We start from the raw sequence: 27,028 nt of genomic DNA on the forward strand, positions 1-27,028 counted from the left end.
TAACATAAAAATTTTAATAATATAAATATCAATCCACTGTTACTTTATCGTTGCATCATCCAGTTCCGTTCAATGCGCATGGACATATCCAGCCGCGTCTTTGTCGTGACTGATTGGTGTCCTTTACCAATAGAATCTACGTACACTAACCAGTCACCATTCCCGGACCAATCATGTATTATGTGGGCGGGGCTTGCGTTCTCTTTTGGTTTCAACCGGCGTGGGAAGTAGTGTGGCTGGCAACGGAAGCTGTTAGTGGATAAATAATCGTAAGTTTCGCAACCTTTCTGTTTATTCTCTTAGTTATATTTCATTTTGTAACGTTGTATGTCCTCGTTGCGAGGTTATGCGAATAAAATTACACGAACGTTCAGTATATGATTGTAAGGTTAGCCTTGTCTCGAGCTGTCTCGGATTTAGGGAAGCATGCTAATGTAAAATACAACTTGAGACGTTATTTATTCTCGTACTTGTTAAATTATCTAGACATTATGAAAGATCACGCATGAACTATTTGCTTGTGTTAATAATATAAGTCAGAATAGGGATTTTTTCCAACAATGATGTAACAAAGCACTAGCCTGCATCACATACTCAATGTGATCTTTGGGTCTGGCCTGTGTCATACGTACCAGTGCAACATAAAGCATCTCACCAGACTGCAGTATGTGCATTAAATAAACTAATATCATTTCATCTTTGCTGTACATTTTCATCTTTCCACGTGTCATGTGCATAAAACACCCTTGTCAGCTTTGGTCTTACAACGCGTCATAATTCAGGTTTGACAATACAGTCTTACAGGTATTTTATTTCTATTCAATTTAATCCCCTTTACCTTTTCAGGAGTATAGAGCATCATTATCTATGGCTCTTCATTTCACTGTTTTCTGTGCCAAAGCATTCTTCTGTTGTCAGGTGAACCTTACAGTGTGCAGGTCATGGCTTGCTCAATTCACTAATGTTGTCGTGAAAGCAGCATGCTGTGTGATGATGCTTTTGTACCATAGAATCAGTCATGAATGGAACAATAATGGTTCATGCTATGAGAATGAAGTGTACGCCTGTATGTGTATTTACACATAATTGTGGCACACTGGAAAATGTTGGTTTTCTGAATGGTGAGCAGATGGCGGGGTAGTTTAGACCACTGTCTCTAGGATGCATGGGTCGAGTGGTTATGATGTGTGTTGTTGTATGGAAACTGTCTCTGTGTTTTGGGACAGTTGTTATGGGAAGTTACTGATGGGAGCTGGCGGTTTGCTACAGCTCCACCTGGTGCAGGTTATGTTCCATAACATTTGCCAAGTAGTTTCTTATTTTTGCATCTACATTACATTCGTACATTTGGCAGAGTTTAAATAAAAAGTGAGAAACGTATTTTCCCTGGGATTCTAACCTTCAAGCGTTGTACTGTAATAAGGAGATATAAGCTATGCTTTCATTCAGATTTTATTGGTTTCGTGTTCATCATTTGATTACGTTTTAATTGTGGTTTATTGTTTGGGAGGATATTTTACATCTATATTCACATTTAAATGATCAAGGTCATGCATTCACCATAAAGGAGGAGAAGGCAGCCTGTCGTTTGTAACGATATCTTTTGCATGGACTAGTGCAGACAAGGTGAACAGGGTGTGTTCCTGGTGTGCTTAAATCCAGCAGATCTTTTTTGTTTACTCTTGACAACACCATAAAGCAGCTGCATGTTTACTCCGCCCGCTTTTTTGTTGAAACCGGTTTCCTGACTCCTGTATATTTGTGTACCTCTCCAGTCCCCTGAGAAAAACACAACAACCATCATGGACTCTTCACTGACTGCTGCTCAGATCCGTGAGAAGTTCATCGATTTCTTCCGCCGTCATGAGCATCAGTACGTCCACTCGTCGGCCACCATCCCGCTGGATGATCCCACTCTGCTCTTCGCCAATGCCGGCATGAACCAGGTAAAAGAAGTTGAGCTTTGTTCCATAGAATGATCTCAATGTTTTCACAAATAATTGATTATTTGACCTCCATCATCTCTGTAGTTCAAGCCCATCTTTCTGAACACCATTGACCCATCGCATCCAATGGCCAAACTTCGCCGTGCTGCTAATACGCAGAAGTGTATTCGTGCCGGTGGCAAACACAATGACCTGGATGATGTTGGCAAGGACGTCTACCATCACACCTTCTTTGAGATGTTGGGCTCTTGGTCTTTTGGAGACTATTTTAAAGTAAGCGATGGAGAGAGGGAGGGGGAGGATATTTCAAGAGTTTGGTTCCAAAATTCAAAAATCATGTCTTTAATTATGTTATCATGTTTTTATTGTGTTATTTAGCTGTATTTCTTGCATTATTATGGCTTAAATCAAAACAGAACAACTGCAGTTTGATTGATATTATTTGGAATTCACAATGTTTTAGAAAAATTCAAAAACTGAGTTATCTCATTTTGGAACCAAAATCTTCTTTTGTTTATATTGTCATGTCAGCTTTATTTATAAAGCGCTTTTTACAATTTTCATTGTTACAAAGCAGCTGTACAAGAAAACATTGACTATAAGCAAAACATATAAGGTTATGCAAGTCAAAACACAGGTCAAATATCAGACAGACTATAAATTCCTATATGCAGTGTTAATTAAATATTCCCCCCGGCCAGGCAAACCTTTGGGCGAGGAACCCAAAACTCCATTGGGGGAAATGTGTTGTATGTAGAGTGTATATTTTTTTAATGGGCAGCTAATTTTGGACTTTTCCCTTATTTTTGTCCTTTCTTTTACACTCTGTCTCTAGCACCTGGCCTGCGAGATGGCCCTGAATCTGCTGACCAAGGAGTTTGGTATACCTATTGAACGACTTTATGTGACTTACTTTGGTGGTAATGAAGATGCAGGCCTGGAGCCTGACCTGGAGTGCAAGCAGATCTGGCTGGACTTGGGGTAAATAAAAAATCAGCTCCAAACATAATATAAAAAATTATTATTGTGAAATTTATAGTGTTTTATTTAAGGTTTCTCATGTCTGTTGCTTGACTCTTCCCTGTCTTAGAATGGAGGAGAGTCGTATTCTGCCGGGCAGTATGAAGGACAATTTCTGGGAGATGGGGGACACCGGTCCATGTGGACCATGCAGTGAGATCCACTATGATCGTATTGGAGGCAGAGATGCTGCCCATCTGGTCAATATGGATGACCCCAATGTGCTTGAAATCTGGAATCTAGTGTTTATCCAATTTAACAGGTACCACATCTCATATCTTCACTTAACTGGTAAACATGAATTTGTTAAACATGCACACTAGAAGACACTTTAAAACATACTAAACATCATGTACACCACATTGACATGCATACATTTATATGGCTTGACTACTCTAGGGAGTCAGAAACGGTTCTAAAGCCTCTGCCTAAGAAGAGCATTGACACAGGCATGGGACTGGAGCGTCTGGTGTCTGTACTGCAAAAGAAGATGTCTAACTACGACACTGACCTTTTCGTCCCTTATTTCGAGGCCATTCAGAAGGTATGGGTGCAATATTAGAAAAATATTGTTGAAATTTAGATCAGTGTTTCATATTGCCAGCTATAGCTTGAATGGTCTTGATTCTTAGGGCACAGGTGCGAGGCCATACACGGGAAAAGTTGGTGCAGAAGATACAGATGGTGTTGACATGGCATACCGCGTCCTGGCCGATCATGCTCGAACAATAACGATTGCTTTGTCTGACGGTGGCAGACCTGATAACACAGGCAGGGGGTGAGCTGTATAATGGTTTACTGTATACTCAACATTGCATGTGTTTCTGTTAAATGTATGTGTAATGCATGTGTATGTGCTTCTGTTTTTGCAGCTATGTGTTAAGAAGGATTCTACGTCGTGCTGTGCGATACTCTCATGAGAAGCTGGGTGCACAGAGAGGCTTCTTTGCCTCCCTCGTGGATGTGGTGGTTGAGTCCCTGGTATGGGCTGTAGCTCATAGACACAACTATCTTTTCTTTATCTTTTCTTTGTGAGCGAATCAAAGTCGAAGCATGTAGATATACTACTCATTAGTTCTTATCTTCCAGCACCATGCTGTCTAAAGGTGATTTCTCGTCTCACTATTGGATTTAACAGGGTGATGCTTTCCCTGAGCTGAGAAAAGATCCTGATATGGTGAAGGACATCATAAATGAAGAAGAGGTACAGTTTCTCAAAACTCTTAGCAGGGGACGTCGCATATTGGACCGCAAGATCCAGAGTCTGGGAGACAGCAAGACAATCCCAGGTAACTGAGAGGCATGGCCACTTTCTTCACATGTAAGAGTCTTATCACAGATGAGAGTACCTAATGCATGAAATGTTGAAACTGTTTTGTAGGTGACACAGCCTGGCTGCTTTATGACACCTATGGTTTTCCTCTGGACCTCACTGCCCTCATCGCTGAAGAGAGAGGGATGGGGGTGGACAGACAAGCCTTTGAGGAAGAAAAAAAAGCTGCTCAGGTAGAACGTCTTTTTTAAGGTTTAAATATGAAATGGCACCATTATTGGTGTGAATGAGTCCAATAAAAAAAATTATTTGCCTTTTGTACATAGTTGAAGTCTCAGGGCAAAGGCTCGGGTGATGTGGACCACATTATGTTGGACATCTATGCCATCGAGGAGCTTAGGAACAAGGGTGTTCCTGCCACGGATGACAGCCCCAAGTATCGCTACACTTCAGATGATAACGGCAACTATGGTAAAATTGACATCCATATGTTTGTTGTTGTTATTTACTGTTCACACCTGTATGTGTTTTTCTGACTGAGGTGTTGTTCTCACTCAGACTTTGGACAGGTGGTGGGTACGGTGTTGGCTTTGAGAAGGGACCGTACATTTGTCGACGAGGTGACCACGGGTCAAGAGTGCGGGGTGCTGCTCGATCAAACCTCTTTTTATGCTGAGCAGGGTGGACAGAGCTTCGACGAAGGCTACATACTTCGAGAGAACGACTCTACTGAGGATGTAATAAAATAAGGCGGATTTGTAAAGATGGCAAAACTGCCCTGATCAGTTGTACTTAATTCTGCATTGTCATGTTATGTTTTGCTGCTATAGAGAATGGAGTTCACAGTGAAAAATACTCAAGTGAGAGGAGGATATGTCCTGCATATTGGTACAGTGTATGGTTCACTAAAAGTTGGAGATCGCCTGACTCTCAATGTGGATGAGGTACGAGTCACTTTGTGACACTGATTACTTACAAAATAAATTTGTATTCTTATTTTTCTGAGCTGTGCTGATACAGTATTTAAGAATTATCTTACTTACGTGCATGACATGTTAAAGTGTTCAGTATTGTCAAAGATATAGAATGCAAAATTGTACACATTACACAACATAATTCCTTTTGCTACTCCTCAGGCACGCCGTAGGCCCATCATGAGCAATCATACCTCCACACACATCCTTAACTTTGCATTGCGTTCAGTATTGGGTGAGGCAGACCAGCGGGGCTCCCTGGTTGCTCCAGACCGTCTGCGCTTTGACTTCACCGCCAAAGGAGCCATGAGCACAGATGAAGTGCACCGCACAGAGGAAATCGCTTGTGCCATGATTCGTGATGCCAAGGTAAACAGACTTTCAATATGAAAACATTATATTACTTTCCTGGCAGTCAAAACGTTTCCCATGTCTCCACGGTGCAGATATTCTGAAAATGTCTATATAAACTTTCTATATAAATATCTATAAAAGATTATTGAAAAAGTAACAGTCTATTTTTTGTATCTTCTCTCACATACTGCGTAACATCCGTATATATCTTCCTCCAGGCAGTCTACGCTCTAGATACACCTCTTGCACAAGCTAAAGCAATCCAGGGTCTGAGGGCTGTGTTTGATGAGACGTACCCTGATCCAGTCAGAGTGGTGTCTATTGGTGTCCCTGTGGAGGAGCTGCTGGCCGATCCGAACAGCCCTGCGGGCTCCCTCACCTCTATCGAGTTCTGCGGCGGAACGTATGAACATTAGATTTTGAACTTTGAATAGACCACATTTGGGCTTACCTCACCAGTGCCCCTTGCTGTTGTAAGAGTTCTACGTGGAGAAGCTGTGCAATTTGAAGTTTAGGAAGGTTGATCTCTTTGCCCATAGGCACCTGCAAAACTCTGGTCATGCTGGACCATTTGTGATCGTCTCAGAGGAGGCCATCGCAAAAGGAATCAGGAGGATTGTGGCTGTTACTGGAGCAGAGGCTCAGAAGGTTTGGAGGGGACAGGGCTGACATAAATGTCTATTTGTTTCTTTAAAGGTCAAAGGTCCAGTCAGTAATATCTAGCGAAAAGGACGAAAATTGACCTGTATCGGGATACGTATCGTATCGTGAAGTTGCTGGTGATACACAGCCCTATTGAATGATGATTGGTTCTGGGAGGATTGCTTGTTTAAAAGTACTTAAGATTAAGCATGGAGTTAAATTTGTTGACAGAAGGACTGTTTGTGTTATCAGGCCCAGAGAAAAGCTGATGCCCTGAAGCTGAGCCTAGATGCAATGGCAGAGAAAGTGAAAGCTCAGACCATCCCCAATAAAGATGTTCAGAAGGAGATTGCAGATATGACAGAGGTGAGGTGTTCAGTCAACTCATGATCATTCTGCCAGTGCCTGCCAAGAATAGACACATCTAAAATGCTAATTTACACCATGGAACTCTCCGTGTATGTATTTAGTCGTTGGGTACTGCAGTGATCTCTCAGTGGCGAAAGGATGAGATGAGGGAATCTCTAAAGGGTCTTAAGAAGATAATGGATGATCTGGACCGTGCCAGCAAGGCTGATGTACAGAAGAGGGTAAGAGGCCTAGACATTATATATTCTGTTTTTGGAAAGTAATTGACCGACTATAACTGTGTCATAATTTAAAACTGTAGGTCCTGGAGAAGACAAAAGAGATCATTGACAGCAACCCAAACCAACCGCTTATTGTCATGGAGATGGAGAGTGGAGCATCTGCAAAGGTAAATCTCTCATCATTTTTCAAAACAGGAGCCCTTAGAACTGAATGATGTGAAAACTGCACTGATTCCGCCATGTTTTTCACAGGCGTTGAATGAATCATTGAAGTTGCTGAAGACAAATTCTCCTCAGACTGCTGCTATGCTTTTTGCTGTAGACATCGATGCAGGAAAAATTATCTGCCTTTGCCAAGTGCCTCAGGTAAACTGAGTCAGAGTTTAGTGCTGGTTAAATCGTATTAAACCTTTGTGCCAGACAGAAATTGTACATAAACAGTAATGTTGTTATATTCATTTGCAGGATGTTGCAAACCGTGGTTTGAAGGCCAACGAGTGGGTTCAGGAAGTATGTCCTCTGCTGGATGGAAAAGGAGGTGGTAAAGACATGTCTGCCCAGGCCACAGGAAGAAACACTCAAAGCATCCAAGAGGCCCTGCAGCTGGCCAACGAGTTTGCCCGACTTAAACTGGGTGAAAATTAGAATTTGAGAGAGGTGTCAGATCTTGTTCCAGCTCTGCTTGCTGAATTTTCAAACTGGACGTTAATGGTTGGAAAATGTTTGTACATTATGGATAGGAATTGAAATAATTAGTTGCCCTCTCTCTATTAGTCGAGGAACTGAAACCATACATTTCATTTGATTCATCCAACTGTCCAGTCACACAGGGGCTATTGCATGCTTGCTTGGAGTTATTACATTTAGATGAACAATGTTAAATATTGTGCTGCTAGCTAAAAGTTCTATCATTGCCATTGTCTTAAAAATGTGAGGGAAAAAATAATTGTCATTATCCTATTGGGGTGTCTATGTTACATTTGCCATGACATGTTTAGCTTTGTAGAGATATGTCTTTATCTGGGGAGAATGTTGTAATGGTTCAAGCAAATTAATGCTAGTGAGACTCCAACCACAAGCAATATTAATAAATATGAAGTCTTTCACTATCTCTTCGAGTCTCGGTTTTGAGAAAATGGGCCATCAATCACTGTCACATTTATCACTTGTTAATGATAATAAAATCAATGATTTCAAATGACTTCATTGTGGTGGGAAATTGTATTTAAAAATTAATTAACCACTTTGATGTAACAATGAACCCGTAGATATAAATTGACATATTTCAAGGTCCTGTATATGAAATTTAGCTGCATTTAGTGGCGAGGTTGCAAATTGCACCCAACAGCTGACTCCCTCTCCGTCGGTGGCTGACACAGCATCAAGATGTCACGTTGTCGAAAGAGATAATGTATTTACAAAACGCTTTCTGTAGAGCAGTTTGTCCGTTAAGGGCTACTATAGAAACATGTTGAATTCCATGCAAGGGGACCCGTGGTATATATAGATAGAAATGGCTCATTCTAAATTTATAAAAACATAACGCTTCATTATATAAGGTCTTTATACACCTCTGAAGACATAGTTATGTTTATTATATTAAATTTCTGTCAATAGATCCTCCAAAACAAATACACAATTAAAGGCAACAATTTAAGCACAAATTGTTCTTTTATATTTTATGCATTTCATCAAAATTAGCAAAGGTAATTGACTTGTATACAGAAGTCGGGAAATCACACAAAGGGACAAACTTTTTATCACTTTATTTTTTGACAGTAGCATAAAGATTAAAAACAGTCCATAGTTACACAGACACTAAGGTTGTGAAAAGAAAAAGCACTGACTCGAGTCACAATCAACACTAATGAGAAGTTTATGAGAGCAAACACAGTGGCACAGTGAGGATATGTACAGTCTGTGTTAGACTTAAGGTTCTGTCACAAAGAACACGATTGAAGATCAATAAAGTTAAATGGAATCTCTTCTACTGTATTGAAAATATCATATGTTCTTACTTTGCATCCTTCACTGCCATTAAATGGAGGTTCTGTCATTTCTTCCACAATTTGTAGCCTTGTTTAATTTCAAAATCCTGAATGGTTTCTCTCAATCATTTGATACTACACCCTCACCCTACCTTCCTCTAACCCTGCAAAGCATGGGCCTACAGTCATGACAAAAATCTTCTCTATGATCCACAAAGACAGAAGAGGACAGTCTGTTGAAATATTGGTTTCAGAACAGCAAGTGGCACAGAATCAAGAAGGCTCCTAGCCAACAAGCACTATGTATGACTAAGAGACATTCCTTGAAAGCCTTTTAATACAAAACTGAACATTAGTATCCAACTTATTTCCTTTATGCTAATTTTATGAGCAATACATAAATGCCTTCAACAAAAAACGTATTAATGGGAAAAAACTCTTTGGTGACAAACTGCACGTCTTCATATTCCGAGGAATAATCTAGCGGCAAGAGTGCAGCTATTCTATAAAGTTGTGAAACCCCCAATAGTAACCAGAAAAGGCATTGATATACTAACGCCACTGCAGGTGCATTCTCTAGTTTTTACTCACAAAAGACAATTACATGTTATTGGCAATGTATAAAAAATCTGAATACTGTCCATCATGTGGCACAGGTTTTGCTAACTTACTAAGACGATCTACTAATCCTCCAAGAGACTTCAGTAGCAACACCAAACGCAGGTAAGTAGCTTTAAAATAGAATTGAGACATTTCTTTTCCGGACGATAGAGCTCCCCCCGAATGTGAAGGCACAGCACTCGGCACAAAGTAAAACAGACGACGAGGTAAGATGGTGGCGTGCAGGAGATGCTGTGAATGTTCCCAAAGCATGTGTGGGTGGACAACAGCTGGTGGGTGGACTATCGGTGCCCCATTTTAGAGCCCAGATTTGTGTTTGTGCATGTCAATAAATGATCTGTAAAATTAAAAACGAAACACCAGCTTAAATGCAAGTTATGAGGTTAGCTATGCTCCGGAGAGGGACTGCGTCCAAAAGCAAGGACAAGGCACGCAAGCGTGTGTGTGTGTGTGTTTGCATTTACACACTAAAATAGCTGATATGTCTACATTTGGGAAAACCTGCACCTGAATGTGAAAGACTAGGAGACTAGGCCGAAGCAGAAAACTCATGGCGGTGTTTCTGCGTACTCTTCGTACCGTCTGCAACATTTATAAAGGTAATAAATTATACAAGACAATCCAAAACCTTGGTGTAGAAATGCCAAAAGATTTTCTTGATGCCTAAAAAGCAGCGTAAGACTAGAGTTCCAATACGACAGAAAATTTTTATCCATGAATTTGATCAAACATCGTTTTACATGATCGTAACATCTGGCAGCTTCTGTTGCACTTCCACATTCAATGCCTTTGGCATATGAACCCGATTTCATTTCCATCACTAAACTCATGGTGGCAGCACATTACATGGTTACGTTTGTGTAAAGCTGGCTGAAGATTAACATTGAAGCTCTACCGCTGTTCACAGTGCATCTCTAGAACACTTACAGTACCACAGCTCTTTTTTAATGTTGTTTTGAACGTTTTTAAGCGTATGCCACATATATTCACGTTGGACTGCATCAGTAGTTTCAATCCGCTTAAATTTCTCATGTAGAAAGCTTTGCTCCTCTTTAATAAGCCAATCGGTATGCAACCAATTCTCAAAAAGTAAATAATCAAATACAGATTGCTGTGAGCACAGTGATGCAGGGTCATGGCGAGCTGTTGAATGCTTTAGAAACGCTAGCAAACCTTAAAAAATACTGAAGCAAAAAGCTTGGTTTAACAGTAGGAACGCGTAAACTTGAACCCAACACATGCGCCTTGAACAGAATTTTACTGCTGTAGCCTATACTTAAACATCATAGCGAAACAACCCAATACTGTATGCCCAAGCTTAATGAATCACGTAGGACTTCTAGGCCCGGTTTCACAGACAAGGCTTAGCCTAAGCCAGGACTACGCCTTAGTTACATTTTCTAATTTAAGTCAAAATGACTTCGATAAAACAACTTGTGTGTCTCTTGAGTAAAGAAACAATGGCACTGACATATTTTAAGATATGTCAGGGTAAGTTATTTTCAGTTGAGCTCGAACATTCATTTTAGTCCAAGACTAGTCTTGAGCCTTGTCTTTGAAACCGGGCCCTAGAGTCTAATGGACACACTGCAGCGATGTTGGTGAAACCCATCGACCTGGCCTTGACATGAGGACAAGCCGGAGACAGGCGGAACATTTTAATTCACCACCATTATTATTATTTCACAAAATGTCATAAATACGAGTTATTTCCATTCCCAGCACATTGACCTAACATGCTCGAGTCGCAAGGTTGCCGAAATCTCCTCACCACTAAAGTTCCTTTTCCTGGTTGAGGTAGGCCTGCAAGGAACAGCGCAGTTCATCTCCTCTCAAAACCACAACATTGCGGGGGAGTGCTGCCCAGAAACCCATCCAATCAGGACAGCCCAGAATGGTAATAAGATCATGAAACATTACTTCTTGATCACTTTTAACAGGCACAAAAAGTGTGTCAAGTAGATAATGGGTGGTTCTGTTCATCAGTAGGTCAACTTGGTTGCACCTGGTGCACAGATTCACTTTCCAGGAAATACGGAGATCTTGCCAGCCTTGGCCAGCTTGTCGATGATCTGGGCTTCATAGTCTGCATCGTGGACACCTGTTTTACGAAACTCTCCAGAATAGCGGTTCTGCTCCCAATAGTGATGCCAGTTGCCTCGGCTGTCTGCTCCAAAACCAAATACATTCACCTGTGACGATAAACCCAGAAACAAATCACTGCTATTGACAAAACATGCAAGTGTAAGAAGGGAATTTTGTTTGGGGTCATCATTTTTAGACCCCATTAGGGTTAAATGACTTTGCACACAGGAACGGCACAGTTTATTAGGTCTCACCTCATCACACACGTGTAGAGCGAAGAATAAAACGAGCATGCCGGTGGAGGGGTAGCGGCCATGATGTCGTGTCCAGCGGTCATGGATGTATTTAAAGAAAGCTGGGTTGAAGATCTGAACCTAATGGACATAAGATGCACATAGAGATTCATAGCAGTGTACAAAATAAAATAGTTTTATGATTAAATCCAAGAATAATAGCATCTAGTGCAGTTTGATAAATGTATTACCTTATCTTTGTCAACACGCAGAAACTGCTTTACTGGAGCATAAGTACTGAAGAGAGAGAGAGAGAGAGATGGGATCAAACATTTACAGACTTCTAGCTTCTCTTTCATTAAAATCTCAAAATTCACCTCCTTTCAAGTGATGTGAGAATATTTTTAATGTATTTTAATATGTTGACTGTTTGTGTGTTTTGAATAATGGATTTCTGGGTACAGAACACTGCAGTGTGCCCACAGACAGAATATACGAATGTTGTATTGACCACATACACGGCAGCTAAAGATGAGACCACCGCTCTTAAAAAATTAGATATAGATTGAACTGAATTTTCATCACCCAAAAAAGGAAAGGAATAAATGGGCAATTTCCCTCCAACCGGTTAATTTCTATGACTAATCCAAGAGGTCATTTGTATCATCTTACAAAACTGACTTTAAAATTAAAGTGAGGAAAATTCTTTCATGTGCTCATAAATAATAATGGAGGTACGTGTCCTGACTGAATTGAGTCTGTTTCTCCACTGTACAGTTGTCTACAGGCAGCAAAATATTACAGAAAAAAAGCACACATTTTAAACAAAGCATCTTAATATCATTGTCAATAATGCAGTTGTCACTCCCAAAGTTTGCACAGTATGACAAACTCGTTTCAAACCATGAATGCATGCCTAAAAAAAAAAGTGTGTCGCTAACACATTTTTCTTTGCTTCGGTTACACTCACAAGCGGATTTGTCCAGTGGAGAGGGCGCTGGTGATCCACAATAAGTCAAGAGTTTTGAAGGGCACCAGCACAAAGCTGATATTGGCCGGCAGGTTTTTGGCACTCTCGGGGTACATGAAGTGGTGTGTCGTTCGACTGCCTGCATCCTCTTCGTAGCCGATCGTGGGAGCCAGGTTAATCCTGGAACAGGCAGACCCAGGTGAACTAGACCGTGAAAAACTCCCTCACTTCCAGCACACACTTTGTGTTTTGCTGAAACAAAAGCCTATTACTTTCCCTATTTCATTATTGTCACCACAACAGAATACAGTAAACAGACACAGAAAGTACATTCAGATTGACAGCAAATGCAGACGGCATTGGTTTGACACATATATGATTTTTTGACGATATTAGGCTTAACAACAGAGAATGTTGAATGAACAAGCAGAACATTCTTTTCTCATCACCCCAAAAAATTGTCGCTACCCTCAAGTCATGCCAAATCTGTGAACACCATCCTTGGAATATAATATATTTATAAAGCCGTACATGAGGATGACTAAATGACAGAAATTTAAGACCAACTGACAGAGACTATCATGACGACAAAGAGTGCCTGGAGATAAAAATCAGACAGTATAGCTGACGTGGTCGATCGTCTACACTGCGGGAGAGTATTGAGGAGAATTGCATTTTGCTTAGATGGATGTCAGAACTTCCTTTTCAGAGTTAAATTTCACCCACTCGTGTTCTCTCAACAAAACGATTAGTTAGAACCCAGGTTGCATTTTTCACTTTCTCTCATAGTCAGAAAACCGCCTCAAACCAGAGAGATGATGTTTATAGAAGAGTGTTTGTGTGCATCGTCTGATTCCCAGAACCTTAAGCACGGATTCAAGCCACGGGATTTAACAAAAGCTTTATATATATAATAGTCCTGGAGGAGATTTTAAAGCACATCCACAAATGTACATGTCTCTAGGTCTCTCTCACTCTTGATCTCTTATATTCTTAAGTCTCAAATCTTCTCTCAAAGCCAGCAGGATAATCGATTTACAAATCAAATCGTTGCCTTGTCACCGGTGTCTGATAAACAAGGACCAAAATAAATGCCTTAAACTGCAAATGACAATATTTGATTAAATTATCGTTCCAAATATTGTAATATTTATGAGGAGTTTATTTGACCAAGACAGAAATCTTGAGCTGCCACCTAAATGATGGCAAAATGAGTCAACAGCAGTTAAACCGATAAATAAACGTACAAAGATTCAGCTGCTGCAGGGCAGAAGACCGAGATGGATACGAGGGAGGATGGGGGATTAATTTAAGATTTCAATGCAGAATCAATAAGGACTTGACCTCAATTTACGCCTCCACCTCTGTCTGCCGATCAAGCTCTCGGATTTCTACTAAATGACATACACTATTCTTCCCCGTCTCCCATGGAACATTTTAAGGTTTTCTTTATGTGCCGATATGCACATTCAGTCCTTTTCCATGTTCATTCAACTGAAACATGCAATTGCAAATGTCAATCCACCAAATCTGAGTGTGACCACTAGAAGAAAAGGTCACCAACTGACTGATGTTGAAAACAAGAATGGATTAGTAGCGAATCTATTTTTATCAGAAATATGTGTTTGGCAGACTTCCACTATGACCATTTCCCCCGCTTTATAAACTTCTTAAGGATTTTGATCTTAATACATGAGAAATTATGTACAATTGATTTTACAATAAAAAGTTTTTATGACTCATCCCACTTGCACAACGAAAACACAAATAAAAAAACACAAATTGAAAAGAAATAAATTAATTCTAGATATATTTTCTAGAAACATGCCTTCGTATCTATATTAGCTTTTCAAATGTGATACACGAAAACAGAGTTCTTGCTTTAGACCACCGTTGTAGACCATCTCTTACCTCATGATGAAATTATGGTCATCAATTAATGAACCATAACTTGCCCCACGGAGGTTGCCCGAGTTTCCCACCACAGCACAGCGAAGGCAGCGTGCAGGGTCCCACGAACCATATGGGGAATGTCCTGGAATAACCTGGAACAGCCTCTGCAGAACTTGATGAATATTATGGGGTTTGAACTGAGGCTGCAGCATCTGCACAGGGCCCATTGGGGAAACGGAGATAAAAAACAAAGTCACAGAAGGTTGGGCAGTTATCTTTCAACTTCAAACCATCCGAACACATGGCCGTGAACACATGCATATATAAACAAACATCCAGACCGTCAAATAGCCACCAGAGCCTTCTGCTAATGTGATGAAAGTATAAACCTCACAAACACATATGCAAATAAGATATTAAACCCCAAACCAATATTTTTATATGGGTATCGTTCCACTGCATTTGACAGACATCACTGTATAACATTGCTTTCCTCCAACCTCATCTGTTTTTTTTACACGGTTGTTGGCAGCGTTCACCTGCTCTCCACTGGACCTAATCATTCTTGGCATATGTTCTTCGGGTACAGATGCCAGTCACTGATTTTACTCTGTGGCTATCCAAATCTTACACAATGAGAATGACAAGGCGGTGGGCGCCATTGTGTTCATTTCGAAAGCTGTGGTATCTACAGCTGGATATGCATGTAAATAGAAGCTCTCCCGGTTTTTCATTAACATTTTCTCAGTAACTTTTAATCAAAGTCACTGAGTGCAGCAGTGACACGTCAGAGGGGACCTGACCCTCCCGCCTGTGACTGGTTTCTCCCAAGGTTTTTTTTCATTGAAGTTTGGGTTTCTCGCCACAGCGCCTTGTTGACTTGCTCACCGGGAGACCGCATTTGTTATATATTTTTTACTTTCTTGTTCTATAAACACCATGCACTGTGCTGTGTATGTAAATACAAATCTAGGTTAAATTTAAAGTGTGCCTTTCCATCGATAGATTGCTTTCACAACCACCATATTCAAAATCATTCTTGTGTTCGCTCTTCCTCATTTAGCAGACATTTACAACACCCTGGCAGAGATCCTGAAATATAATCAGCTGTATGAATCGGAGCTGTTTTTTTCCCACTTCATCCTTTCACAAGACAGAAAAGGATAGGCCAATGCAATCAATGTCCATTTTCAAAGAGGCGATGTATCAGGTATCACTCTTAGCTTGGACACACAAAAGACAAAACAGAAGACCTCTAACCAAATTTTGAAAAAGCAAACAACACTTTGGTTATAGCTCATACTTATTTTTACAATACTTTTTGTGGTATTAAACTGGATTTAATTAATTCTGCACCATTGGTGATATATATGACTTGTTGAGGTGTGTCAGTTTCAACTTACAATTTTGACCTGAGGGACAACAGACGAAAAAACCTTAGACGTCGAATGAAGGAGGGACCCATATTCAGTTAAAAAAAAAGATAATATGCTTAGGCCATTTTCAGGCGTGTAGACCATATGCTTTGTTTCGAAACAGGGATTAAATTGCTACAACGTGACAGTTTCTTTTTCAAAGTTAGTTTTTTTATGTGGCATCATTAAAACAGCCAAAGCTGACCAATGTGCTTCACAAACAGAAGAATAAATAAGTTCAATCAAAATAAAATAAAAGGATGAATTCACAACTAAAACAGAACCAATAATGAAGGAACAAAAATTAGTAACAAAAGTCAAAACCAGAAAAAACATCTCGCTTACACATGGCAACATTTGCGAATGTTACATGATTCAGCATGCAGCCCTAAAAAAAAAGTGGTTTTACCCTTATGAAACAAACATTTATGGGACTATACTGAAAGATATAATGCAACATATCAAATAATACATTTCCATATAGAATCTTGAGAAGATGAGAAAGGAACAATTCCTTATTTCCTATTCCATATACAGCAATATTTTAGTACATTAACAATGTATTATTCTCTACAATTTTAAATGTTTATGAAATGATGTAATATATTGACAGTTTATGTATGTTAATATACATGTTCTTTGCATGAGAGTAACTGTAGCTGATCTTATTTTATCAATTTGACCATCGCAAATATGCCAGGGGGAAACGCCAATATTTTTAGGCTCCCTAGAAATGCCTTAGCAACCACCCTACAACCACCCAAACAACAGCAATGTGTTAATTAGAACAGTTCCATAGCAAAGGCCTGGCAAACACCAAAGCATCGTAGCAACTAGTTTTGCAAAGAAAAGCTCAATTCACATTTTCTTCAAAACTCTAGTTGTTTCTTAAAATTGTATAATTTCCCAAACCCTGCTCTATAGATCTCACTCTGAGCTGGTTAATTCAGTAAGGCAGCTCCCGGGCTCTGCTTCACTCAAAGGTAGAATTACAGAATACGCTTTTCAGCTGACACACTCATTTTAGTTTTTCCAAGACATAACTCATGTTCTCTTTAATAAAAATGCCCTCTTGGCTTGCTTTAACTTTGTGCATAAGCACAACTGCACAGTGCCAACATTTCTCATTTACGGGAATAACGCACCCCCAAAAACAAAGTCTCCTTTATACAGCAGGAACTTTTTTTCACATTTACATGGAGTACATTTCAACAACACTTTATGTAGAAAATTTGATTTGGACTGAAAACGGATCACTTACCACCCACCAGTAGTACACATCTGAAGGCAGCTGAATGTTGTCCCGTGTCCACACGGGCGATATGTCCGGGTCATAGTTCTCATCGAACCAGTCAGAGACCCCCGGGTCGCCCATGCACCGAGCACAGGCACATGTCTTCTGTTGGGTGCTCTCTGCAGGGGCCGCTCGGTGGGAACCGGCATAGCTGGGCACCAGTTTAACCTTGCGTGACTCTTCCCATCCCAGAGGTTCCAGGTAAGGCAGTCCGGCTCCTCTCAGTGAGAAGGAGAAGAAAAGTGAGGTGAGGAAGAGAAGGGCCAGGGAGCCCAACACCACACAGACACGCAGGGAGCATCGCATGCCCCCCGAGCCTGTGGCTGTAGCCCCAGCCACGACGGGTACCCAGGGTCTCAACTCCCCCGCCCTCTGAGTCTGTGCCCATGCTGCCCATCCCCAGCCAAAGCCCAAGCGTCCCTCTCGCTGTGGAGGCACAGACGGCATGCGCCCGCCCCACTGCCATGAACCGGCCCCTGCCACCGTGTCCAGCCTGCACTGGAAACTATTCAGGGTACTGGGCAACACAGGGTTTTCAGGACAAAAAAAAACTAAACGACTCAAAATCGCACGTCTGAAAGCCAAGTGATCAGACCGTCTGTCACTTGCTGTGGCTCTCCTCTTACGACGCTATACAATCTCTTCCAGTTCTCTCTTTCCTGTGCGTGAAACTGTCTGCAGTAAGTTTAAACATACTAGGTTTAGGTTTAGAGTCTAGGTTTGTCTGAGTGCGACTCTGTAATGCTGTTTGGCTGCGCTGTGCTTCGTCTAGTCGAGATGCAACTCTGCGGTTTCTTGAGAAAAAGGGTGGCGTTTCCTCAAAAATTTAAAGTGCACTGCACTTATAGACATTTTGCAGGAGACAGACTTTCATTTACATATTTTTTACATTCACCATATTTTCTTTAATGTTGATTTTTGTAATTGCATATCCTGTTGGAATTTGGACCACTACTCATGCCGCTTTGTCCCCTACAGCGTCTTCAATGGAAGGTCATCACAAGAGAAAGATTGAGGAGCACATACCTATGTCTGGTGTAACAAAACTGCTGTAAAATGGCAGCGTATTATGACCATATAATTCATAATAAACTATACAATAGCTAAAACGGATTAAAAAAATAAAAACAATTGAGGAAAATTCACCTAAATAGATCATTTAAAAATAATTAAAGCACAAAAAGATCAGGGCAATCTGATCTGCATTAAAAAAAACTAAGAAAAAAATGTCACTCCATTCGTTTTGCTTCCAACGCCGCATCTGCATAACAGTGTTGAGAGGGAGCGTGTGAGACGCCAACTGCGTGCAAATGCATGCTGATCGCAGTACTTGCCAATTTCCCGAACACAGCCCTTAACCAAATTGGTGAGGTGTAGAACTCAGATTTCAACAAGGCAATGTGTCCTGACCTGCTGTTGTCCCGTAATCTCCTAATCTAAAATCTCTGGGATGCTGCTGTTGGTCCACCTGTGTGAGCTTTATCTCTGCCAGCTTGCTGCCAAAGAAACCCCTTCAGTTCGAGTAGGTGTGGCACATCAGGATGAGAGTCATGATGAAATTCAGCTCCTGGTTTTTCTGCAGCTGCTCCTTTTGATTCAGGGTGACCTTCCAAAAAAAACAGGGAGACGGATATGAATTACATACTGTGAAGAGAGAGTGATGCAATTAGTTTATAATGTTATTCATTTGAATGCGTTCAAATTTGAAGACAGATGAAAGTCTCATGTTTATAGAAAAAAAATTGAATATTTTTCTATTGTGAAAAAGAATTTTCTAACAAATTTGTTCTATATTAGATAATTTTAAATGATTCCATGCATATCCCGGCAAATAAAGGAAAATTATTACGAACCTAAAATATTTCATAGCACTAGTCTTCCCATTTAACACAAATTGCAACAAGATATTCAGTTTTATATACTAATAGCAAATGTACAATCTACAATGCAAACATAAACCCAGATTTAATAAGTTTTTAAAAATGTATTTGTTTTCAAAAATGTTCTATACACAAAGAAACTGTGCAATATTTCTCAGTCACCATTAAATTAAAGCCATCGAGTGACATTGACCACATAAACCACTTTAGAAGAAAAGGTCTGGGCCTGTATGAATAAAGCATCTTAAAGAGTAAAAATGTCCTCTTCTTAAGTGTGTCAAAATTTTAAGAATGACATAATTTTACTCCTATTCCTAAATTATTTAGGAGAGCTGAAGAGGTCTCCTAACCTAGTTAAGAGTAACAAGATGGCAGCACAGAGACAGATACCATGGACTTTACAATAAAGAAACAATGTGTTGGAATGATATGATTACATCGAGTTAATGAAATATAAATATATAAAAAATATCAATAAATTAAATCCACTTTTAAGGATTTGGGGCTTTGCTCTTTTCTTTATACAGTACAGCCGACAGCTGTAAGTAATAGTGTGTGATTCAGCAGCTTAATTTTGTAAATTAACTGTTAAAACTCAATTAAAAGTGTATGAAACCAAGCCAAAATTGATACATATCTGTAATATTTTTGCGCATAATGCAAAATACATTTTTGAAACTGCACTTTTGAACTTTTGCATCTCTGTCGTCATCGCTGTTGGAAAAATGAAATTGCAGGTTACATCATGTTTTTATATTCATATGGGTTAAAGTCAACCGATGTTAAAATTTCCTACAAGATCATACAGCTCAATATATCGATCATCATTATAAGCTTACTGTTGTAAATCAGGGCAAGGTAGGCGGTCAGTTTTCAACACTGATATCTATGTACTTGCCCAATAACTGTATTTTGGTTTATTTTACCCAAATAAGTTATGGATTGCAGCTGTATATATACATTAATAAAACGTATATATTAATATAATGTCTGAATTAAGTAATGCCTTAATTCAGTCATGAATAAATGGTGCCATGCAGCTCTGACTTCACCCATGCAGACTCCCTATAGGCTGATGGTCAAGGGCGGCCATTTTGTGTTTTAATCATTGTAGTCCTTAATTTACGACACCTAAATAAGAATTTAAGAATCAGTATTAAACTTTACTAAAAGTCGCTTTTAGGTTCTTTATAAAAGTCTCCCACTCATAAAAAAAGAAGTACTTCTTACTACAAATGTTTTGACAATTAAGTCGAAGCGTAAGACTTCCATACCCATAAGCCTGCTGTGACACAAACTATTCATTTTGTGATGAAAAGCAATCTCTCGGTTGGACATACTCAGCACCCCATGAGGATGCATAGCGAATGGATGCTTTTGAATTACACTAATAGCATACTGCATTTAATGTTTGACATCTTTATAGTCCATAAGAAATGCAAGATCTCTTCCTCCTAAAAACAATACTTATTTTGCTTTTATATTAACCCAACCTTTATCACCAACCTTCACCCTTTTTCTTTCAAGTGCTACTATGGGACTCTCTTGTGACTGCAGATTTTTATTTTAAAGAGACTCTGGAGCATGTGCGGAGCTAAATTTGAGGCAATGTGTGAGGCACAGAATCCAAAACAGACATAATATATCAAAACTGCATTAATTTAAATATACATATTTGAAATACACATTCCAATGTATTAGTTTGAATGCAATAATGTATCATCACGTTGCCAAAGGGGTCCATTACAGCTTGAGAGGAGTATGATATGGTGAGCAAACAAGTGTCTCGCGGTGGTTTTGCTTCCGTTGCAGATTAAGCAAAATCAAGAGATTGCGATCGCATGCGTGGGTGAGATCAAATAATGCTCTCCTTCCTTTCCACTTAGAAAAACGAACTCCAGATTTTAGTTTCTGTGGCGGCAGCAACAGCAAAGTCTGTGTGCTTGCTTGTTTGAGACCATTTCATCTTTAAAGTCGCGGTGCTGTCGGGCAAAGCGAAACGAGAAAGACGCCGCAATTGCCATAGTTTCATGTTTCTACATCAAGTCCTGTTTAATAACGGTTATTAAGCTGATTGATTCTCTTACCGGTATTTGGGTGAACGGACGTCGGTACTTATCTTGATGATCTGATAGGCGTGAACGCGCTCAAGTGACCACTTTTATGTACGGTCATGCGCAAACGTTAGTTGAATGACGGAACAGAGCGTGAGGTAAAACGCACCTTTGACCAAAACATTTACGCTGTTTATTAATAATTTACATTATATTTTTATAAAACGTGCATTTTATTTTATTTGACACTGGTTCTGTTCTGTGCCATTTCTAAAAAACAAACATTGCTAAATGATTCAATTTGGTTTCATACACCATCATCAAATCCCCTCAAAGCCTTTTCATTTATCCCAGCAAACCGACAACATCCACGGCAGCTGGGACATTACAATCATTATTATCTTCTGGTCAACAAATCTAATGTACAGAGCAGAGCTCGCATCCTCGTGTTCTTCACGCATTTACTGACACATGCACGAAGACAGAATATAAAACCTTTTTTCTCCAGCCTCTTAAATATCACACATAAAAAACTTTCACTGACCCTTACTCTTTTTTTTCACACTCTATCTTTTGTTGTTCGTGCACTTTATGTGGGTCTTGACCAAGGTGCCTGCTCAGCATGGGTGAGCCAAACACCGTAGAGTGGGTGTCTGTGTTGCCTTGGCAACGAAACCTCACAGCTGGCTGCAATGGAAATGTAATTGAAAGAGAAGAGCAGACATTCACATACTGGGTGGGCCTGCGTTCTCTTTGCTGCTGGTCAGATTGCTTCTACATTTTTAACAGTTGATGGCCGGGATTTGATGCTGTCTGTCTGTTAGGATATCTGTCCTATACGCACGACAGGAATCAGAGAGGGGAAATGATGTTTGCAGTGACTCTAGGCATCGTACACTCTCTCCCGGCAGAGGATTAATCTAATCATAAAATAGTAATTTTCAACAGATTCGCTTAAAGGCTTAATCTAATTTCATGTTTAATGGATTAAACCCATTTAAAGCTGGATACATTATTGCTTGTTAGGCCTCTCCGGGGGAAAATGTATGATTATCATGCTAGGTTTTTAGTGGAACTCGATTTGTGATTGCGCTTTTAAAAAAAACATTTTATTAGGTGGTGGTTTGATTGGAATGTGCTTTTTACATTTTTACTGTACAACACATTCTTTGTTCAAACAAAATTCTAAAGCTCTTTCATTCCAATGCGTCGTGCACATTCACATTCGCCCCCTCATTTTTAAAATGTCTTATTGTAACTTGGGGAGCCTTGCTAATAGCAACAACAATGGCAAACGAAACCTGGCCCTCTAACTTGCCTACATCTCGAATTACATTTAGTCTTAAATTACTTGTGTCTAGCCTTTTAGCTTTATTTTCCTCTCTTGCTTTTTGTTTTATAACAATGTCAAGGACTATTGTAGCTCTCTGCACCTAATATGAAAGTAGATGTAACCTCAGGTGCTATTTTGACTCATCCAAACAAGTTTGCCTGCCTAACTTAATGTCACAATTATCTTGGGCAAATATGTCAAAAGTGAAGTTCCTGGGTTTCTTCTCCTACATCCCAAATTCATCATAAACAAACAAACACACTTTGTGCCATCACCAAGTGTCCTTTTTTGCTCCGAGGATGGCATATCCATACTAATTGGAACATTGCCTGAAGGAAGCCGTGTACATCTCAGCTATCTGTTCCAATGAATTCAGTTTGTGCCCACTGACAGCGAGTTATTATGCCCCTTTACGTTGAGTCATATTTTCCTCGAGCAACTGTTGACCCTTCATCATGACTTCCTTGATAGAGCAGACTATCCACAGGGGAAGCCACCAGTCAGGTCCTCCTAAAGTCCAGCCCACAGAAGCTGGTAAGTTACTAACCACAGTACTAATAACTGTGCTCGACGGAAAACAGTATCTGAAGAAGCTGATATGTCATAAATATAAACAGAAATTCGAGAAAAACATATTGTGGTATACTAATGTACTCTGAGCTGAAGCACACCACCAGTGGACTGTACATTAAATCTTAGTCACATAAAAAGCCTTAGAAGAAATTTGTGTTTGTAACCTGGGAATTCTTAACAGCTGCATCTGCGCAAATATCTGACTCAGCGACACATCAGTTCTTAAAGCTGTAAAACTCTGCGTTTGAACCCATTCAGGGACTTCAACATTTCAATTGAGTGACTCGTGAAAATGTTCAAAAATGCCCCGAGAAACATATGCATATTTCAGGACCAGAACTACTCTGTTTTACATCACTTATGAAACATTACACAACAAGACAAGCTATAAAACAACAATCTGCTAAAAGAATATTCTAATATAATACATCCAACATGTGTACTTTTTTGAAGGATCTATTGACAGAAATGCAGTATAACAAGGTGTAGACCTTACATAAATAAGCGCTGAGTTTTTATTACCTTAGAATGAGCTATTTCTATCTACAAACGTTGCGGGTCCTCTTACATGAAATTCAACATGTTGTTTCTAGAAAATCCCTAAATGGACAAACTGCTCTATACATTAGCCTTTCTCCAGCGGCAAAGAAGCAAAAATGTGACGACATCTTAGTTCTGTGTCAGCCACGCTAGTTCTTTGAAAGGGAGGGGTGGAGTGAGCCATTGTGTGCAATTCGCAACATCACCGATAACCTGTTAAGTTTCATACAATGGACCTTTAAAGCAAGATTTAGTGTATATTTGCAGTTTATCTTGTTCTATCTATCTTGTTATTGAAAAACAAAACATCTTGAATTTTAAAAGCCTGCCTGTGCTTTTTCTCTGACCTTGTCTTTGTTGCACAGGGTTGATGCTATATGTTTCTCTGTAGTACATTCATTAATTATCCATGCATCTGAGGCTGTACTATCTCATCTATCTGTCTACCTCTGTCCCTGTCTCTCTTTCTGTCTCTACAGCATCTCTTTATAATACTAGTTGGCAGAAAGATGCTCTTTCAGCCATACTGTACTCCTTTCTTTGCCTTTTATTTTTCCATCCAGTTCTCTTTTAATGTTGTTTTTAACACTTTCTCTGTGTAACATGGTATTTCTTATTTTCAGCCCAGAACTGTCTCTCTCTCCTGCTCATCCAGCAGAAGTCCTCTCAGATCACCTAGACTGGGGCCAGATGCCAAGGCCTGTCGCAGAGCCCATCGATCGACAGGAAAACCAGGGGCAACGCTGGCTCCAAACCATCACAGCCCTCGGCGCTGGCACAGTTAACTCTTACCTCACCACCACACGGAGTGCAGACAAATCCATTGCATTACAGAGGATGTTATGAAAGCGTCCCTTTATTCCTTTGCTAAATCTGTCAATCTTCAAAATTAAAATAGGTCCTAGAGCTATTAACATTTAATATGGATTAACATACAATTAGTAAATGAGGTAGGCTACAATTTCGAGCACTCGTTCAATGTCAAATATAATTTAATTACATTGGCGGGTGAGGTGAGACGTCCCTTTCCTCTCTTGGCTAAAATCACAAAATATATTTCTGGTGATGACAGAGCTGGTTAAACAGACAATTACATTTCCAATGATCTGATGTCCAATTTTTCTGTATAATTCATGTAGTCTCTTTTGAAAAGTTTAAATAGATTGCAAATAGACCGTGCTGCTGTAAGCACTGTGAAATAACCAATATGAGACCCTGACAGAAAAAGGTTTCCCATACTGTAACCTATTTAAGTGCTCACATATGTGACTCGTTGACAGCATGCTCTGTCTGTATGGAGTGTTAACCTAGTTAATACTACGCCGTCAGGACTTTTGCTGGCTTCTGTTATTCCCATGGTGCTACCTTACCCTAGTTACAGAATATGATGAACATCTGTCAAATAAATAAAATAGCGAAACAAGACAAGTTTTTCAATAAACAAGGTGCTCCCCTGAACACTCTTATATGCCTTGACATAGACTGTAATTTCCACTTAGGGACATGCATGTTTATGCAACACATCCAGTGATGAAAATTTTAAATTCGATAATTTAATCATTACATGGTTTCACCAATGACTCACTGTGAATAACGTTGCAGCCGGTACAAGAAATAGAAGGTCTTCTACCTATGCCTTGGGAAACGTTAAACTGGATGGGCACATTTTTTTCATTTAAAACTCAACCTGAGCCTGGCCATTTGTTTTGTGGACTGACATACACAGCAAGCTGCATAAACATTCATTTTGACTGCATGTCTTCATGCTGCATGTTGTTTATTCAAATAAGCACTGAGCTGAATGACAGCCATACTCCAACTGCAATTCACCCCCCAGATTCTATTACTGAAAGGGTGTAAACAATTAGTAAAAGCCAAATTGCACATCAGATACAATCAGTAATTAAAATGAGCGAGGTATTTATCTCTATGTCTTTGTGGTGGCTCAACACTATAGCTACTGTGGCTTAGAGTTTAACATTGATTGATAATAACAAGTAATGCATCACAAAATAGTGTTGTCAAAAAAGTCACACGTATACATTCATAAAATCACGAAATGACAGTTTTACTCAGTTTGATCAAACCAACATACGGAATATCAGTAATGTTATACAAAATGTTTTTCATGTGATAACAATGAAGAATTTTGCAAACGAGGAATGCTGGTCGAATAAAAATCTATAAACTCTTGATCAGTCACGGCATTTATGTACATAAGTGGTCTTTAATATTTTTTCATCTTCCTCGTCATTTTATTTCATTTTTAACTTCAATCTGAATAAAGAAAACTCAAAGACTTTGAGTTGAAATAATTTGGTAACGTTAATCCAACCCAGAGAAAATCCTTTACTACCCTGTAACTAAGCAACGCTGGCAGATCGGTAGGGGTGGGTTCAGAGTGGAATGAGACCCTCACATAAATGAGATGAGCTTGGACACAAAGGGGCAAGCCATGGGTCCCTCATGAGTGCCTCTATGCATGATGTGGGTCAGTCACCACTATAGCTACAAATCTGGAACTATCTGCTTAAACAAGGGCGGAGTAAGACATGGCATGGCTTAAATATCACGTGAGCATTGACCACAACAGAATACATTGACCAGACACAAAATATATAAAATGACATTGAAATTTGATGATCTTAACTATGCGATGCCCCCTGAGAAGCATATCCTTTGTCTTCTTCCGATTTTAAAACTAGGACATACAACTTTTATAGATGACACGCAACCTCACCTTCTTGCTGTAATGTAAATCTCTGCTGAAAGATGTAGAGCTTGCACTACACGAAGAGTATTCAGCTAATATATGGTTATTCACATGAATTCTCGGTGGTCGTTTGCAGCGTCCCGATGGCGCGCCGATGCAGATGTGCCGACGGATTTGGATTGCTGTCCATTCTATTGTCGTATCTAACCCCTTGAATAACGCGCAACAATGTAATTTTCACAATGCTGCATGTACTCCGTGTGTGTACAGAATATCACGCTGAAGCTCGAGAGGCGCTCCCCCCCACCGACTAGACACCCCTCAACCCACATTCTCTAATCGCTTTTTATACCGGGACATGTAGTTCTTTTAGATGTTTTACTTAACCCGTGTTTCTTAAATATAAATTTCTTAATTGTTTTAATCATTCGATTAAAATAATCCAATAAAGTTCATTCCTATGTAGTTATATACACAATAGCTGAGGATATTTGGATCGTGGTGTCAGGGGAAGAGCTTTTGCCGTGTTGCACTACATTTCCCAAAATGCACTTGGAATTGATGGGCTTCACCGCAGCCCGTTACGGATTTCACAGAGAATAACTATACATTAAACCACACTATTCGATCTAACACC

The 27,028-nt window shown here is 39.7% G+C and overlaps 2 protein-coding genes across 4 annotated transcripts; one reads left to right on the forward strand and one right to left on the reverse strand.

Annotated features, from left to right (window-relative positions):
- Positions 1-52: 52 nt before the first annotated feature.
- Positions 53-8,570, forward strand: aars1 (alanyl-tRNA synthetase 1; the record flags this gene model as incomplete). Of its 2 annotated transcripts, none has more annotated exons than XM_079465915.1 (21): positions 53-269; positions 1,776-1,946; positions 2,031-2,219; positions 2,782-2,927; positions 3,037-3,228; positions 3,366-3,510; positions 3,599-3,744; positions 3,839-3,947; positions 4,105-4,255; positions 4,348-4,472; positions 4,566-4,710; positions 4,798-4,976; positions 5,070-5,183; positions 5,376-5,582; positions 5,786-5,970; positions 6,107-6,215; positions 6,462-6,575; positions 6,680-6,799; positions 6,880-6,966; positions 7,052-7,165; positions 7,265-8,570. In XM_079465915.1, 20 exons carry the CDS (start codon positions 1,803-1,805, stop codon positions 7,442-7,444), a joined length of 2,901 nt encoding a protein of 966 aa, XP_079322041.1. In that variant the 3' UTR covers positions 7,445-8,570. The 2 variants fall into 2 exon arrangements, with proteins under 2 accessions (XP_079322041.1, XP_079322042.1); XM_079465916.1 differs by lacking the exon at positions 53-269 and adding an exon at positions 868-918.
- Positions 8,552-26,728, reverse strand: st3gal2 (ST3 beta-galactoside alpha-2,3-sialyltransferase 2). Of its 2 annotated transcripts, none has more exons than XM_079465919.1 (7): positions 26,419-26,728; positions 17,266-18,904; positions 14,608-14,801; positions 12,697-12,876; positions 11,978-12,023; positions 11,748-11,867; positions 8,552-11,600 (listed from the first exon to the last, which is right to left on the reverse strand). In XM_079465919.1, the coding sequence occupies exons 2-7, from the start codon at positions 17,743-17,745 to the stop codon at positions 11,427-11,429; spliced, it is 1,194 nt and encodes a 397-aa protein (XP_079322045.1). In that variant the 5' UTR covers positions 17,746-18,904; positions 26,419-26,728; the 3' UTR covers positions 8,552-11,426. The 2 variants fall into 2 exon arrangements, with proteins under 2 accessions (XP_079322045.1, XP_079322044.1); XM_079465918.1 differs by lacking the exon at positions 26,419-26,728 and adding an exon at positions 21,266-21,378.
- Between the last annotated feature and the right edge of the window lie 300 nt (positions 26,729-27,028).

This window comes from Barbatula barbatula (assembly GCF_947034865.1).
Source record: "Barbatula barbatula genome assembly, chromosome: 10".
NCBI lineage: Eukaryota > Metazoa > Chordata > Actinopteri > Cypriniformes > Nemacheilidae > Barbatula > Barbatula barbatula.